General features: G+C 39.1%; 1 protein-coding gene across 1 annotated transcript in view; it reads left to right on the forward strand.

The window, feature by feature from the left end:
- Positions 1-2,366: 2,366 nt before the first annotated feature.
- Positions 2,367-13,326, forward strand: part of LOC108622766 (dipeptidase 1) — a 110,325-nt gene continuing 99,365 nt past the window's right edge. The window contains exon 1 of the mRNA XM_018020846.2: positions 2,367-2,828. Within this exon, the coding sequence (XP_017876335.1) occupies positions 2,823-2,828 (6 nt within the window). The 5' untranslated portion in view covers positions 2,367-2,822. The remainder of the gene's footprint in view (positions 2,829-13,326) is intronic.

A 13,326-nucleotide genomic window follows, 5' to 3' on the forward strand; every position in this document is an offset into this window, starting at 1 on the left:
TATAAAAGTGCTTCTTCGATTTTTTAATATCCCAACGTTAATTAAAGCTCCCCACACCCAATAAAGCAGCTCTAACAAACCTGTTTAATTATCAACAAACAAGAGATTACTTACCGAGCAGCAGCCGTGTTCGAAGCTGGATGAGTTCCCTCGATGCGGTGTCTGAAACGTCGTACCAGGCACCGGGCCACGTAGCGGCGCGCTGTTAAATATTAAATAGCGACAGGATGCGGGCATAATGACGGCATGCCCGTCTACCAAAGCAGACGCGTGGAATTAGTCATTAGCTCGGGCACATGAGGGACCCATGCAAAATTCGAAGACAGAAATAATCAATTGTCAACGCGTTCACAGGACTCACCTAAGAAAGCGAGCAGTTCGTGCCTGGGAAACGAAATTAATTAGCGGCTGCAAATTGGTGGAGGAAGCGTCATCGCGTGCTATTAAAGCTCCTTGCGGCCAATCGCCGCCCCGTCCGGCCGCAATTGTTCTTGACCGACCGCAGACTCCGACCGCTTGATTCCCAGCATCATTCAGCTCTCAGGGCGGAGGGTAACATAGTAAAAGTTCACGGACCGGCTGGAATAATTAATGGAAATTAGTTACGCCCCCCAGCGCGCGATGATTCAACCCGGTCTGCTCGGCATGGATCTTTCGAACTCTGATAAAGCTTTTTACGCCTGCAATAAATGCTATGCCGCGCGTTCCATCAAAGGGGTTCACTTTGCGATGGTAATATAATCTCGCGACGCGATGCTAAATTAAAACTGAACAGGGATAAAACTACCTACGTATATTTTCCACGGTTCCTATTAGTGTCAGTATGAACATAAAACACATGTGCGCGCAATGAAATCCTTAATTGCAATATTAATCTGAGCCCTGATGTAAATGAGCGTGATCACGTACAAGAGTTTCATTCGCACTTGCGGGGAGATTGATTTTAAACCGAAACGCGTTGTCAGTTGACGACTGCGGTGACGGATGAGCGGCTAAACGCGGTCATAATGTGTAAACGGTGAAACCAAGCGGTCGTTCGTAATTATATGAGATTCACGCGGAGTGGAACGACGTATCTCACGCGTACGCCAGGCTTGATAATATACAGTGTAATGAGAACTTCAAGGAAACGCATCTCACCGAAGAAGTAATAATTAACGCGCTACTGGCCGCCCGTTAATCTCAGCGTTTGAAACTCGCATTTAATATTAAACGACAATTTTATTTCAAGTGAAACGTTAGGCAGTCAGTCCAAGCGCTTTGACTGTTGAAATTCTGCGTAAAACTTACTCATATTTTTAGAAAAAAACAATAAAGAATATTAGTCAGTGCTGATTCCCCTTTGTTTTAATTTAATATTAATTTACTTAGGAGTATTAAACCTTCCACTTATTTTCCTCTGTCTTGTATATGTTATGTTCCATGTTTATTATATTTAACTCTCACTTTACGTTTGCCTTGCGATGAATAAAATAATTACGAATCCTAAGACAGTTTGTTTGATAGAACGTTCCGTCACGACATTGTCCGATGGCGTTCGGTGTTTTTGTCAGCGAAAAAAAAACGTAAAAACCGCTAGGATTTAACTCGCATTCGCATTAGTTAGTCAGTTCGTATCGGCCGTTCGAACGATACACTTGATCGCGAACTGTAGTCAATTTCGTTGTTCACGCGCCTTTAGTTAAGTGATTGGAGTACTTAGTACTTACTTCCGCTCGCACTCGACTCGAGCATTTGTGCAAGACGTGCTCACGAGAAGACGTTAAAGTCACGTCGCGTCGTGATTCTAAGTGAGTTATTCAGCTTAATCGGCGGTTTCGCTGCGTACGAGTGAACTTTTTCCCTTTGTCGTGTTTCAGTCGAAATAGTGCTCAAAACTTGCCACGATATTTCCGGTGAACACGGAATATGTAGTGTTGTTCGTGAAAAAGATATTTTTCAACAAAAGAGGTTCCTGGTATACAAAAAAGGGTCAATTTGTTATTCAGATTTCATGGTCGTTGTGATTTTATGGATGATACACCAACCGTAGATGTTAAAAATTCAAATCGACAACATAGGTTAGGTTATACTTTTAAGATATCTAATTACGAAACGTTGTTGGGAAACCTCGATTAAAGAGATAATGTATTGAAAGATTCAAAGTAGCCTCGGTCGGAGAGAACAACAAACAGCGAGGGAGCAACGACAAAAACATATTGCAAACTCTGTCGTGGGGCATGTTCGACGGTGGTTGGCGTGGAGAGTGAATGCGCAACATTTCTCGCGGTGGCACGTTGGCTGCGTCGTGGAAATTCAGGGGCATCGGTAGCCCCGCATGGGTGCTCTTCGAGAGACCGAACGCCGAGTAGGGAGTTTGCGCCTAGCCAGGCCGAGTGTCTCGAGCTTGCGAGCTTTCGAGCAGCAGCCAGTCACCGGCTGCTGGGCCACGACCTCGCACCTCATCCGGCGCGCGCTCACCCCTCGTAACGAGGTTATCGTGGCCACGCTTCCTGTGTACTTCCAGTGTCTCGTTTTGAATCCTGTCACGCGAATCGCAACCATTTTACCATCGCGGATCAATTTTTTTTTTGTAAGTCAGTGTCGAACAGTGCCGAACTTCCTGTTTCGCGGGTTCACGACGTAAAACATTTTGGACAATAGTGTGAGAGTGAAACGTAATTTTGGACGGTGGTAAATCAATCGGATTGTCTACCGGGAAGCAGCCCAAGATGATGATTCGTCGTCCTGATACGGCGAATGGGTGACAGACACGAGGCTCGTGATCCGCCGCGGGTTCACGGTGTTTTTCAGCGACGGGGGAACCATGTGAGGCTACGACCATGAGGGTGAGTGCTCTTTCTCATCATTATTCTTTATGGAATTGAAATATAGTTAATACTTTCGGATTACGATCGTCGATTTTAATAATTCGTTGCGTCTGCTTTGGAATACAAATATATATAAACTCTGCCTCTGGAAATCCTTTGTTTTTACTCATTTTTATCGAATTTAGACGTATATCTAATAACATGCAAGCAAATCAGTTTATAGAAGAATTCATTCGCATGAGGTATTATTAAGAAAAAAGATTTCGACGTGCTTTCTGCATTTTAACATGACAGGTCATTAACTTCATATCAGACACACTTTATAAACTTTTTACGCAGACTCAATCAAAGGAATATCTCATACACTTGGTGTATCGATCTCAATTTAAATAATAACTAATTGTATTAAAATACCAGTGGAACGTATATCGTTCTATAAATGAAACTGATACGTATACGTTATAATATATGAAATGGTTGCATCAATTCTAGATAAATATATAATCATCCCCGTATGATATACTTCGGTACGTTTTAAATGAATGCTGCTCTAGATTTCCTGAAAGATAACGCAAATACTTTCGAACAAAAACATACATTGTATGCGAGCATTATGAATTTTTCTCTGTTATGAAACCTTCATCCACTTTTTTCCAACTAATGTTATCTATACGTTTTTCCACTGAACCCTTTATGTCACGGTTTCTAGCCAGGTCGAGGCGAAACCTTTGTCCCCTGTACCTGATTAAAGTCCATACCGTGTAAACGTGCTTCCGGGTCGACCGGCGCAGCATATAAATATATCGGGTGAGCAGATCGAGCGGCAAATGCCTTTCGAAATGTCAGCAGGAATTTTACGTATTACCGTAAGTACGTTTAGGCCCACCCGTTGCGCCCGCTAATTTATTGCGCGCCGAACGAGCCACGCAGCTTTGGCCTGTAATTATTTTCACGTGACTGTGTGCACCGCCGGGATTAAACCACCCGCACCCCGCGGTGGGACGTGTTTTTCGTGTCACGCCGCGCTGCTAGCCGCGTGTTACTTCGGCCATCAATTTTCTGTTTTCCCTTTTTCTCACCCTGCGCCCCTTTCCCACGTTCTCCATAGCGAAGCAAGTTTTAATGTCCGGCGAAGTTCCGAAGTTTCAGGAGACTTCGCTGCTCTCTCCCTCGAGCTATTACGACCCTGCTTTTATCGATTAAAATATAGATAGGAGTGAATTATCAATAATTAATGAAAACGTTTTTGGAATTACAAGCGGTTCATATTGAAAAATTGATGCTGTACTATTTGGAATTTTCTCCTGTCTGTTGAGAGTTTTAGGATCGAACTTTGAACATGAAGTCTTATTTTGTACACTACGGTCTTAAAACTTTCTGCGATAATTCGCTTCTGAATTAATTGAAACACGATATTGATTATGATATTAGGAATGTGATCGAAGGTTGAGAATTTACACAAACTTCGAGTCTTATCTATGTTTATTCTTCTTGCTAGCACAATCGACACTTTATTTCTCTCCCTTCATGAAAAATTTTTTTACTTCCTAAACTATCTGTATAAAATGCTTTTAAGCCTATTTTATTTTTTATCACTAATGTGGTCCAGGGTACATGAATCTGCATAAAAACTCGTATAAATATTGAATGGGATTTTAGCAAGGTGGAATGTTGCACTTCAATGTTGCACAGGATGCTGCGTGAGTTTTCAACAAAAGCGGACATTGCATTGATAGCATTTATTGTTTATCGCATGCAAAAGTTGTTTTTATACGTCGGGCAAATGAAGTTGTAAAATTCATTCCATCCACTTTTGTCATAATATTTATAAAGCTTTCTCGGTTGTCAATTTTTAAGTAACATTGTATTTTTTAGGAATATCTTTCATTCATAAATTTTATTCTGTCATTTAATACAGTCATTGAGTACATTTTCCTATTGTCCATAAACATAAGACATAAAAGTCGATTTTAAAATACATAATCTTTATTTGTTGGTATACCATATAAAGTCGAGACTATTTAAACAAATTAAAATTAAGAGCCAATCGTTAACAAGGCAAGACTGAAATGTTCGTTGGGTGTTTGGAACGTAAATGAAATCATGCTGGATCGATTGAATCTATAGTGAAACGACCGCCGCATAATTGCCGTTCGTCCAAAGAAAATACAGGAATCAATTGTAGGGCATTGAGGTACGAAGGGAAACCGTTTTCCTAATTTTCACGTAGTCACGATTTCCGAGTAAGGCTACTCGAAAGGGGGGAGAGAGAAGGGTTTATTGTGTTCGTCGGAGGGAATCGGTGGACGCGCGAGTAGCTTCAACTGCAAATTAATCCTCGTTATCGATTAACTTGGCGTGATCCATCTGCGGTTTTGTCTCACAGTTTGTACTTCTCTTGCCGCGCTAATCACATAAGGGCGACCTTTCAAACATACACATCGACTCCAAGCTATTTTTAATCAGTCGTGAAGTAATGAACCAATATTAAAACTAAAAGTAATATAATGGAATTGCTTGTCAAAGTCAATTGAAAATTTGTCCTGTATGCATTTAATTAATTTTATAACAAAGCTTTCATGTTAACGCACGTCCTTTGTAAGGTACTCGAGTATTGACATTCCATTTTTTATTATTTTTCTTTATTAACTAATAAAAAGAGGAAGGCTAGTAATAATAAATAAAATTCAATTCAATTCTTAGTATTAGTTATTATTAATACACATATTAACTATATTTCGTACGTTTTGTAGAATGAAACAATAAAACAAGCAGGAAGTTATTGCCATCGCAGAATTTCGTTAGGCAAAACTACGAACAAGTTCCGTGGATCTCCTGGGTTTCGTTTTGCCAACTCGGGGAGCGAGAGGTCCAAGTTTTCATTAGCTCATCTCGAGACTAGTTCTTTCCGAGTTTCGTTTACCGAGGAAACTCGTAGAAATTCGATTAACAATCGTCCCGTTTATAGCGGGCCAAGCTTTTAATTGAAAGATTGCGCAGTTAACGACCGGGAGTGCGCTCTATCAACTCCTCGATTTGCCAGAAACGTTGTGAAGATGTTAATTAATTCCGACGGTAGTTTCCGATCGAGAGACAGAATCGATAGCGTGATAAAAATTGGTAGCGTATAAAGGTTCGCGCGTGTCCGGTCAAAGCGGGTTTTTCCCTTTTTGGAAATCAGTCATTGAGTACATTTTCCTATTGTCCATAAACATAAGACATAAAAGTCGATTTCAAAATACATAATCTTTATTTGTTGGTATACCATATAAAGTCGAGACTATTTAAACAAATTAAAATTAAGAGCCAATCGTTAACAAGGCAAGACTGAAATGTTCGTTGGGTGTTTGGAACGTAAATGAAATCATGCTGGATCGATTGAATCTATAGTGAAACGACCGCCGCATAATTGCCGTTCGTCCAAAGAAAATACAGGAATCAATTGTAGGGCATTGAGGTACGAAGGGAAACCGTTTTCCTAATTTTCACGTAGTCACGATTTCCGAGTAAGGCTACTCGAAAGGGGGGAGAGAGAAGGGTTTATTGTGTTCGTCGGAGGGAATCGGTGGACGCGCGAGTAGCTTCAACTGCAAATTAATCCTCGTTATCGATTAACTTGGCGTGATCCATCTGCGGTTTTGTCTCACAGTTTGTACTTCTCTTGCCGCGCTAATCACATAAGGGCGACCTTTCAAACATACACATCGACTCCAAGCTATTTTTAATCAGTCGTGAAGTAATGAACCAATATTAAAACTAAAAGTAATATAATGGAATTGCTTGTCAAAGTCAATTGAAAATTTGTCCTGTATGCATTTAATTAATTTTATAACAAAGCTTTCATGTTAACGCACGTCCTTTGTAAGGTACTCGAGTATTGACATTCCATTTTTTATTATTTTTCTTTATTAACTAATAAAAAGAGGAAGGCTAATAATAATAAATAAAATTCAATTCAATTCTTAGTATTAGTTATTATTAATACACATATTAACTATATTTCGTACGTTTTGTAGAATGAAACAATAAAACAAGCAGGAAGTTATTGCCATCGCAGAATTTCGTTAGGCAAAACTACGAACAAGTTCCGTGGATCTCCTGGGTTTCGTTTTGCCAACTCGGGGAGCGAGAGGTCCAAGTTTTCATTAGCTCATCTCGAGACTAGTTCTTTCCGAGTTTCGTTTACCGAGGAAACTCGTAGAAATTCGATTAACAATCGTCCCGTTTATAGCGGGCCAAGCTTTTAATTGAAAGATTGCGCAGTTAACGACCGGGAGTGCGCTCTATCAACTCCTCGATTTGCCAGAAACGTTGTGAAGATGTTAATTAATTCCGACGGTAGTTTCCGATCGAGAGACAGAATCGATAGCGTGATAAAAATTGGTAGCGTATAAAGGTTCGCGCGTGTCCGGTCAAAGCGGGTTTTTCCCTTTTTGGAAATTTGCCGCGCTAAACAGAGAGAACGGTGACGGTATTTGGCCGTGAAACACAAAAACTGAAGGAAAAAAGGTGGTAACCTCGCCCAAACCGAAACGCGGCCGAGGAAATTCCACAACGACGGCGGCGTTTATTTTGCGTTTTAGGATACGAGGCGAGCGCGTCCGCCCTCGCAAGTCATTTCAAACAATTTTCTTGCGCGGCTGTGAATTTAATTTGAACCGCAGTCAAACCGTAAATATCCCCAGATACGGTTTTCCCTTGAAAATATAGTAAAACCAGCCAGCGCACGCACGTTCGTTCCCGGGGTCAAATAATTCTCTCTGACCTCCGCACTTTTCTTTGACGTACGCGCCGATGCTACAACTCGTGCGCGTCGGTATTCTTCCCCGATAACAGTCCCCTGTTTTTGTTTAATCCTAGTTTATTATTTTTTCCTCTTTGCTATGTTTCAGCGTTTTTACGCAGTGTTTTTAATCGTCAAGCTTTTGTTCGGTGAATTTTCTCGGTTTTGACGAATTATCTCGACGTAGTGTTTTGTTGACAGATTTATTATATTGTTAAATATGTATTTCTATTTTTCATACAACCTTTTATTCAACAAATTGTTTCGCATTTTTCATACGCGATGATTTATTGGAAGGCGATGTGTCGCCGAATGCACGTTGACATGGTATTATGGTATTATATCAGCCAACCATTATTTGAAATGACGGTACATTTACAGTTTCCATTAGAGACAAAACAAATTTTCTTATTCGTTATTCACGTTCATAATCATCCGTCATTGATATTAATTGGATAATGTACAAACATTTAACTATTATGCACAATAATGTCATCTACATATACGTGTTAATTAATTATAAACATTTGTTCTGTTTGCACTTAATAATTAGATTGACCCATCAATTTAGCTGTTTAAAGATTTAATTTTTCCTTCAGTATTGGAATGAAATTTACCCTCTGTCGAGTTATGTATTCGCGATATCGGGTTAGGGAATTTGAAATGAAAGTGTAGCGAAGTGAATTCTTGACGCGGGGACGCGTTTCGTTCCGATGAAACGAAAATTGCATTCGCGATTTTCCTTTGTGCCGGTTTCTTTGACGTTCCTCCAGATACACCAATGGAAAAATCGCGCCATTTTAGACCTTTCACGTTTCGCTTCCTACCATCGAAATAGCAATTCTTCAATTATCCCAGCCAGGATTGAATTATACATTCTGTAGAATTCGTTTTTATTAAAATTTCAATTGCAGACGAGTGCGACGGGATTATCTGGTTTCTTTGTGACAATTTACACATACGTATGTATCTGATTAATAATGAATATTGATTCGTACTAGTGTAATATTTTTCGTATGAAATGCTTAATTGATATGAAAAAGCCTTTCAACTGCTTTCCCTCTATTCCATCGTACTGCATGCATAAAAGAAGGGATATTCATTACATGATCATTTCAATTATTAAAACGTGTACATAAAACGTAACATGCAAACGATCTGTAAAATATTAAGAGGAAAAAGAAAATTTATTTAGCATACACATTTTTCATTTTTAATATTTTCTGAGTGCGACCATTTACTCTATTCCTAAGATATTACGAATTAAGAATAAATCGTTACTTGAAAATAAAATAGCAAAATAAAATTCTTCCATACGAAACTGCAGTAGTTTTTAAACATTTAATTTTATAAGAAGCAGCTTTCGAAATTTCTTAGATTTTAAAATTAGAATTGTGTTTAATTCAGCTTCTCGATGCAATATCTACGAGCGGTCCATGAAATTTTCTTGTGCCGTGAGGTTACAATAAATTTCGTTGGTCACGTCGCGTACATGCACACACACTATTTCGCGTTTCCACTGCTTTCCGCAGCAGAACTCGATTTCCGGTTCTTGTTCGATCGCCGCGTTCACATCGAGGCTACTAAACGGCAATCAATCACTCCGATAATTAATGATGCCTATTTCTAATTATCCGTGTCCCCGTTGATCAGTATCCGTGCTTTCCGTTCGATTCGAATCGATTCACCATTGTAGATTGCGTTCCACGGTATACATCTTCCACCGGTTGTACCTCGACCAATTTTTCAAACCGTTAAACGCGCTCTTTAATGATGAAAGCGATATCGCTAATTGGAACGAATTTTAAATAATACATTATTCAATTTTCCTGCAAATACATTTCTTTATTCTATTTTATTCGGTACCGAAACGTATCAATGTTTTCCTAATAAAATTCCATTAAATATTGGCAACGCACCAATAACGGTGAATGCTCAGATATGAGAAGAAAAAAAAGACATTTTGATGGATAGTAATTATAATATTCCTAATGCGTACAGTAATTGAGTAATTAATTCTGAATTTATATTTGAAATAGTATTTTTGAACACGTATCTACATCTTGCAACAACGCGTTTTTCCGTTACATATGCATGCGTGTAGGAGCACGTATGGAAAATAGGGATGAATGAAACCGTTCGATGGAAAAACGGGAAATAATACCCAGGAGACGATCGTTAACGGTACGCGTCTCCTTTTTTTTTTCGTTAATTTAGTATGCAGTATGACTATGCGCACCTAATGGTATGTGGAATCGCGGCGAATTTGAATTTCAAACGCAAACTCGACGGAATACGTTAATGCTCGCGTGTTATAAATAACGCCGCGCCACCACAGGTATTTGCATTTTTATTGTTACAGTTGGAAAATTCATCCGCCCTGTCTTGAAACTTTACAGACGTCGTCATTAGAGACGATTAAGAATAAGTCAAAATTGAGAAACATATACATATGTATGTATTTACATAGATTTGTACCAGTTTTTTATATCTCGAAATAAATAATTAACTTCTATATTTTCCTAAGGGATTCCTAGCCGCAATTAAAAATTTTTTAATGTAATACAATACATTCATTTGTAGATACAATATTTTGTTAAATAAATACATTTCCCAGAAATAAATCCAAGTATACAATATCGATGAAATATTTCCGATGAAAATAAAATAGAAAAATTGTTGCATCTCTCGGCTTTTTAAAAATCTCCAGTATTCTCGCAATTAACACCGCGATCGTGTTAATCCAAGCGTAACGCCCGAAGCTACAGTCAAACGATTCATTAATACATTCGGCTGAGAGCTGGTGACTCCCACATCACGCCATGAAAATGGACGTTGAAATTCGTGCATTCCACCCACCACGTTTTCATAATCCTCTTACATTTTCAGTTAACTAGGTCGACGAAAATTATACGTTGTCCACGCTCACGTGTCTGCCCTGCATAGCACGAGGGCGCGTCACGGAAAAAAATACATAAATCCCGCGAACAAACATTCGACGAAACGTAGGCTGGGGGTTGAAAGGGATATAAAATTGGATGCTATCCGATTATAGGCAATGCCGGTCTACATCGCTGTACTTACTATCCTACGCGAATTTATTCTGTAAAACGTGGCTCTTGTCTATCCTGCGTATTAATACTGATGTGGACGTTGCGTTGACTGTTGTTGATAATGGTTGATCGTCGAGCAACGTCTATTCATTAGCCTGCGCATTAGCTAACAACAAGTTTGCTGAACAAATGTTTGAAAATCCTCTGGTGCTACAAGCCGGCATTCATTCATGAAGAAATGGCGAAATTTAAAGTTTGAACAGTGCAAATATCTTTAGAGTTCGTTCATGGGCAAAAATTACTTGTTTCGATCAAATACTCATTTGTTCATGTAAGTGCATTTTTATAGAATTTGATGGACAAGCGAAAATTTATTGAAATGCACAATTTTATTCTACACGTTAATTTTGAAAAAACTCCGATATTTTCAATTATAATAAACATTTTCATGAAATCCATCAAAATGTCTGGTTTTGAATGGAGAAATGCATGTATAAAAAAGAATTCAGTGGTCGTAGTGTTAAGTAATGTCAGGTTAGTGAATTAACTCAGAACAGCGTTCAGTAATCCAATATTATTCTAACAGGCGTAGTCGGTGGTTATAGAAATCGTTGTCCGATAATTATAACCTAAGGGAACATACATTCACGTGGACGTCACACGAAAGAGCTATCGAATTATCGAAGCGAGGGATATCTGAGCCGGCGCGATCACTCCTGTCGGATTTGCATGCTTAATGAAATTATGCTAATCGATGAAAAAGTTCCTGTGGCACGCGGAGGGATGGACGAAGAAAAAAGTAGGCGGGGTACAAGAATTATAAAAGTGAGACGCGGCGGTTTTGCAAAGGACGCCGAGCGTCCTGTAACCGGGCGGAATGCGTTGCGTCGGGACGCGCGAAAACTTTTCAGAATACTCGCCGCACTGGGCGGGTACTAGAGGGGCAACCATTTAAATTCATGACAATCAGATCCGATTGAAAAGTTCAACGTGACCCCCGAACTTCGGGCATGGTTATCACCCGAAGAACGTGAAAGAAATGAAAAAGAAGAGGGAGCTCAGGCGCAAGGCGGCGACGCCAACGTCTGTCGTGTATCACGCTAAAAGCTGAATTTAAGGAGATTGAACGACGAACGGATTTACTCGATTTCTTTCGATTCTTCTTCGAGTTCTCTCCCGACTCTGTACATACTGCCAGCAACCAGATCGATTTCATTTGTGTGTGATTTAATTCTCCTAGATTTTTAGACGATTATAATATAATTATCATACGAATTGTAATGCAAATGCTTTCTGTGAAACGACTTAATTTCGCATATAATGTTACATATTATGATGTGATTCGATTCTTCATTAAAGTTCATTTATATGTGCATTTAAACGTATTTATATTCACGTTTAAACATATTTTATCTTCGTAAGTACGCATTCAAGATTTATTACATGTAAAAATGCATAATGTAACAACAATAACGAGGACGTTTAAATCGACGGTATCTATTTCCCCGTTTCCCTGATCAGAAAATTCGTCTTCCGTTTGGTATTTTCCTCAATAATGGCCGCGCATACCTCGGTAATTTCTTCCGCGTTTTAAATCGAATTGCGACAACTCTCGATGGGATTGATATTGCTAGTTCAATGCTGACGAAATCGCATTACGTAGGAAAAGGTGAAATCGAGTTTAGAACGAGATGATTGAAATCAGATGAAGACCATTCAGTCGGATACATGCATACAGCGCATGTATCTATATGTATACAGCTATCCAATCTGGTTGATAAAATCGAGCCTGAAAATAAGCATTGAAATTAAATTGAGTGCGCGTCTCCATGTGATTCAACGTTTCTTCCTTATTTATCACTTGAGTAATTGCCGAGAGTCTATTAAGAAGTTAATCAGTGACCTACTAAATTAATTCAACCTAACACACTTCATTCCTATTAATGTGCCACTTCGAACAGTAAAAATCGTAGTTGCACAATTAGCGAAAATATTTTCATACGGGATGAGTGAAGAGACGAAGGAAAAGGAAAACTAATACCGCCGGACTGGGACGAGTAATAACAGCAGTAGCAGCAGCAGTGGTCAGAATAATGAGAAAATATCATATCCGCGGTAGAAACTCCATTTTTAATTTTAAACCGGCGAAACTCAATTGGAAAGTCTGGAGGACTCGATCGGTGCAGGCAGCAGCTAGCCAGGAATAACGAACAATAATGAGAAAGAGAACGGGACGATTCGTCGTTGGCGCAGTTTTAGCTGAGAAAACGAAATAATAGCAAGCATCCGACCGAATGAATAATCTCTGAAATAACAAAGTTTGACGAGTATCAGGGAAAGCTATTATCGAGTCGAACGGATTTATTAAACAACCAGAGAATACGGGATTACCCTTATCCTCGTTCTACCCGTTTTTTGCTGTATCGGTCGCACGATTTGTCGATAAAAAAGAAATGAATACGGTCTATTGGTGTAATTAAAAAAGTGGGTAAGAGGATCCCCAGTGAAATTACACTGTACGTAAAATAAACAGGAACTGAGTACCCGCGATACGAGAATTTGCTGAATTCAGTCGAGGATCGATTTGTCCTTAACAACGAATTCCTTTAATTGCATAAAAGATTAAAGAGCTTATGTTGTAAATCAGCTTAAATCCCTGCAGTTTAATCTATTTCTTAAT

The sequence above is a fragment of the Ceratina calcarata genome, unplaced genomic scaffold, assembly GCF_001652005.2.
Source record: "Ceratina calcarata isolate Rehan_Ccalc_2016 unplaced genomic scaffold, ASM165200v1 scaffold239.2, whole genome shotgun sequence".
NCBI classification, from domain to species: domain Eukaryota; kingdom Metazoa; phylum Arthropoda; class Insecta; order Hymenoptera; family Apidae; genus Ceratina; species Ceratina calcarata.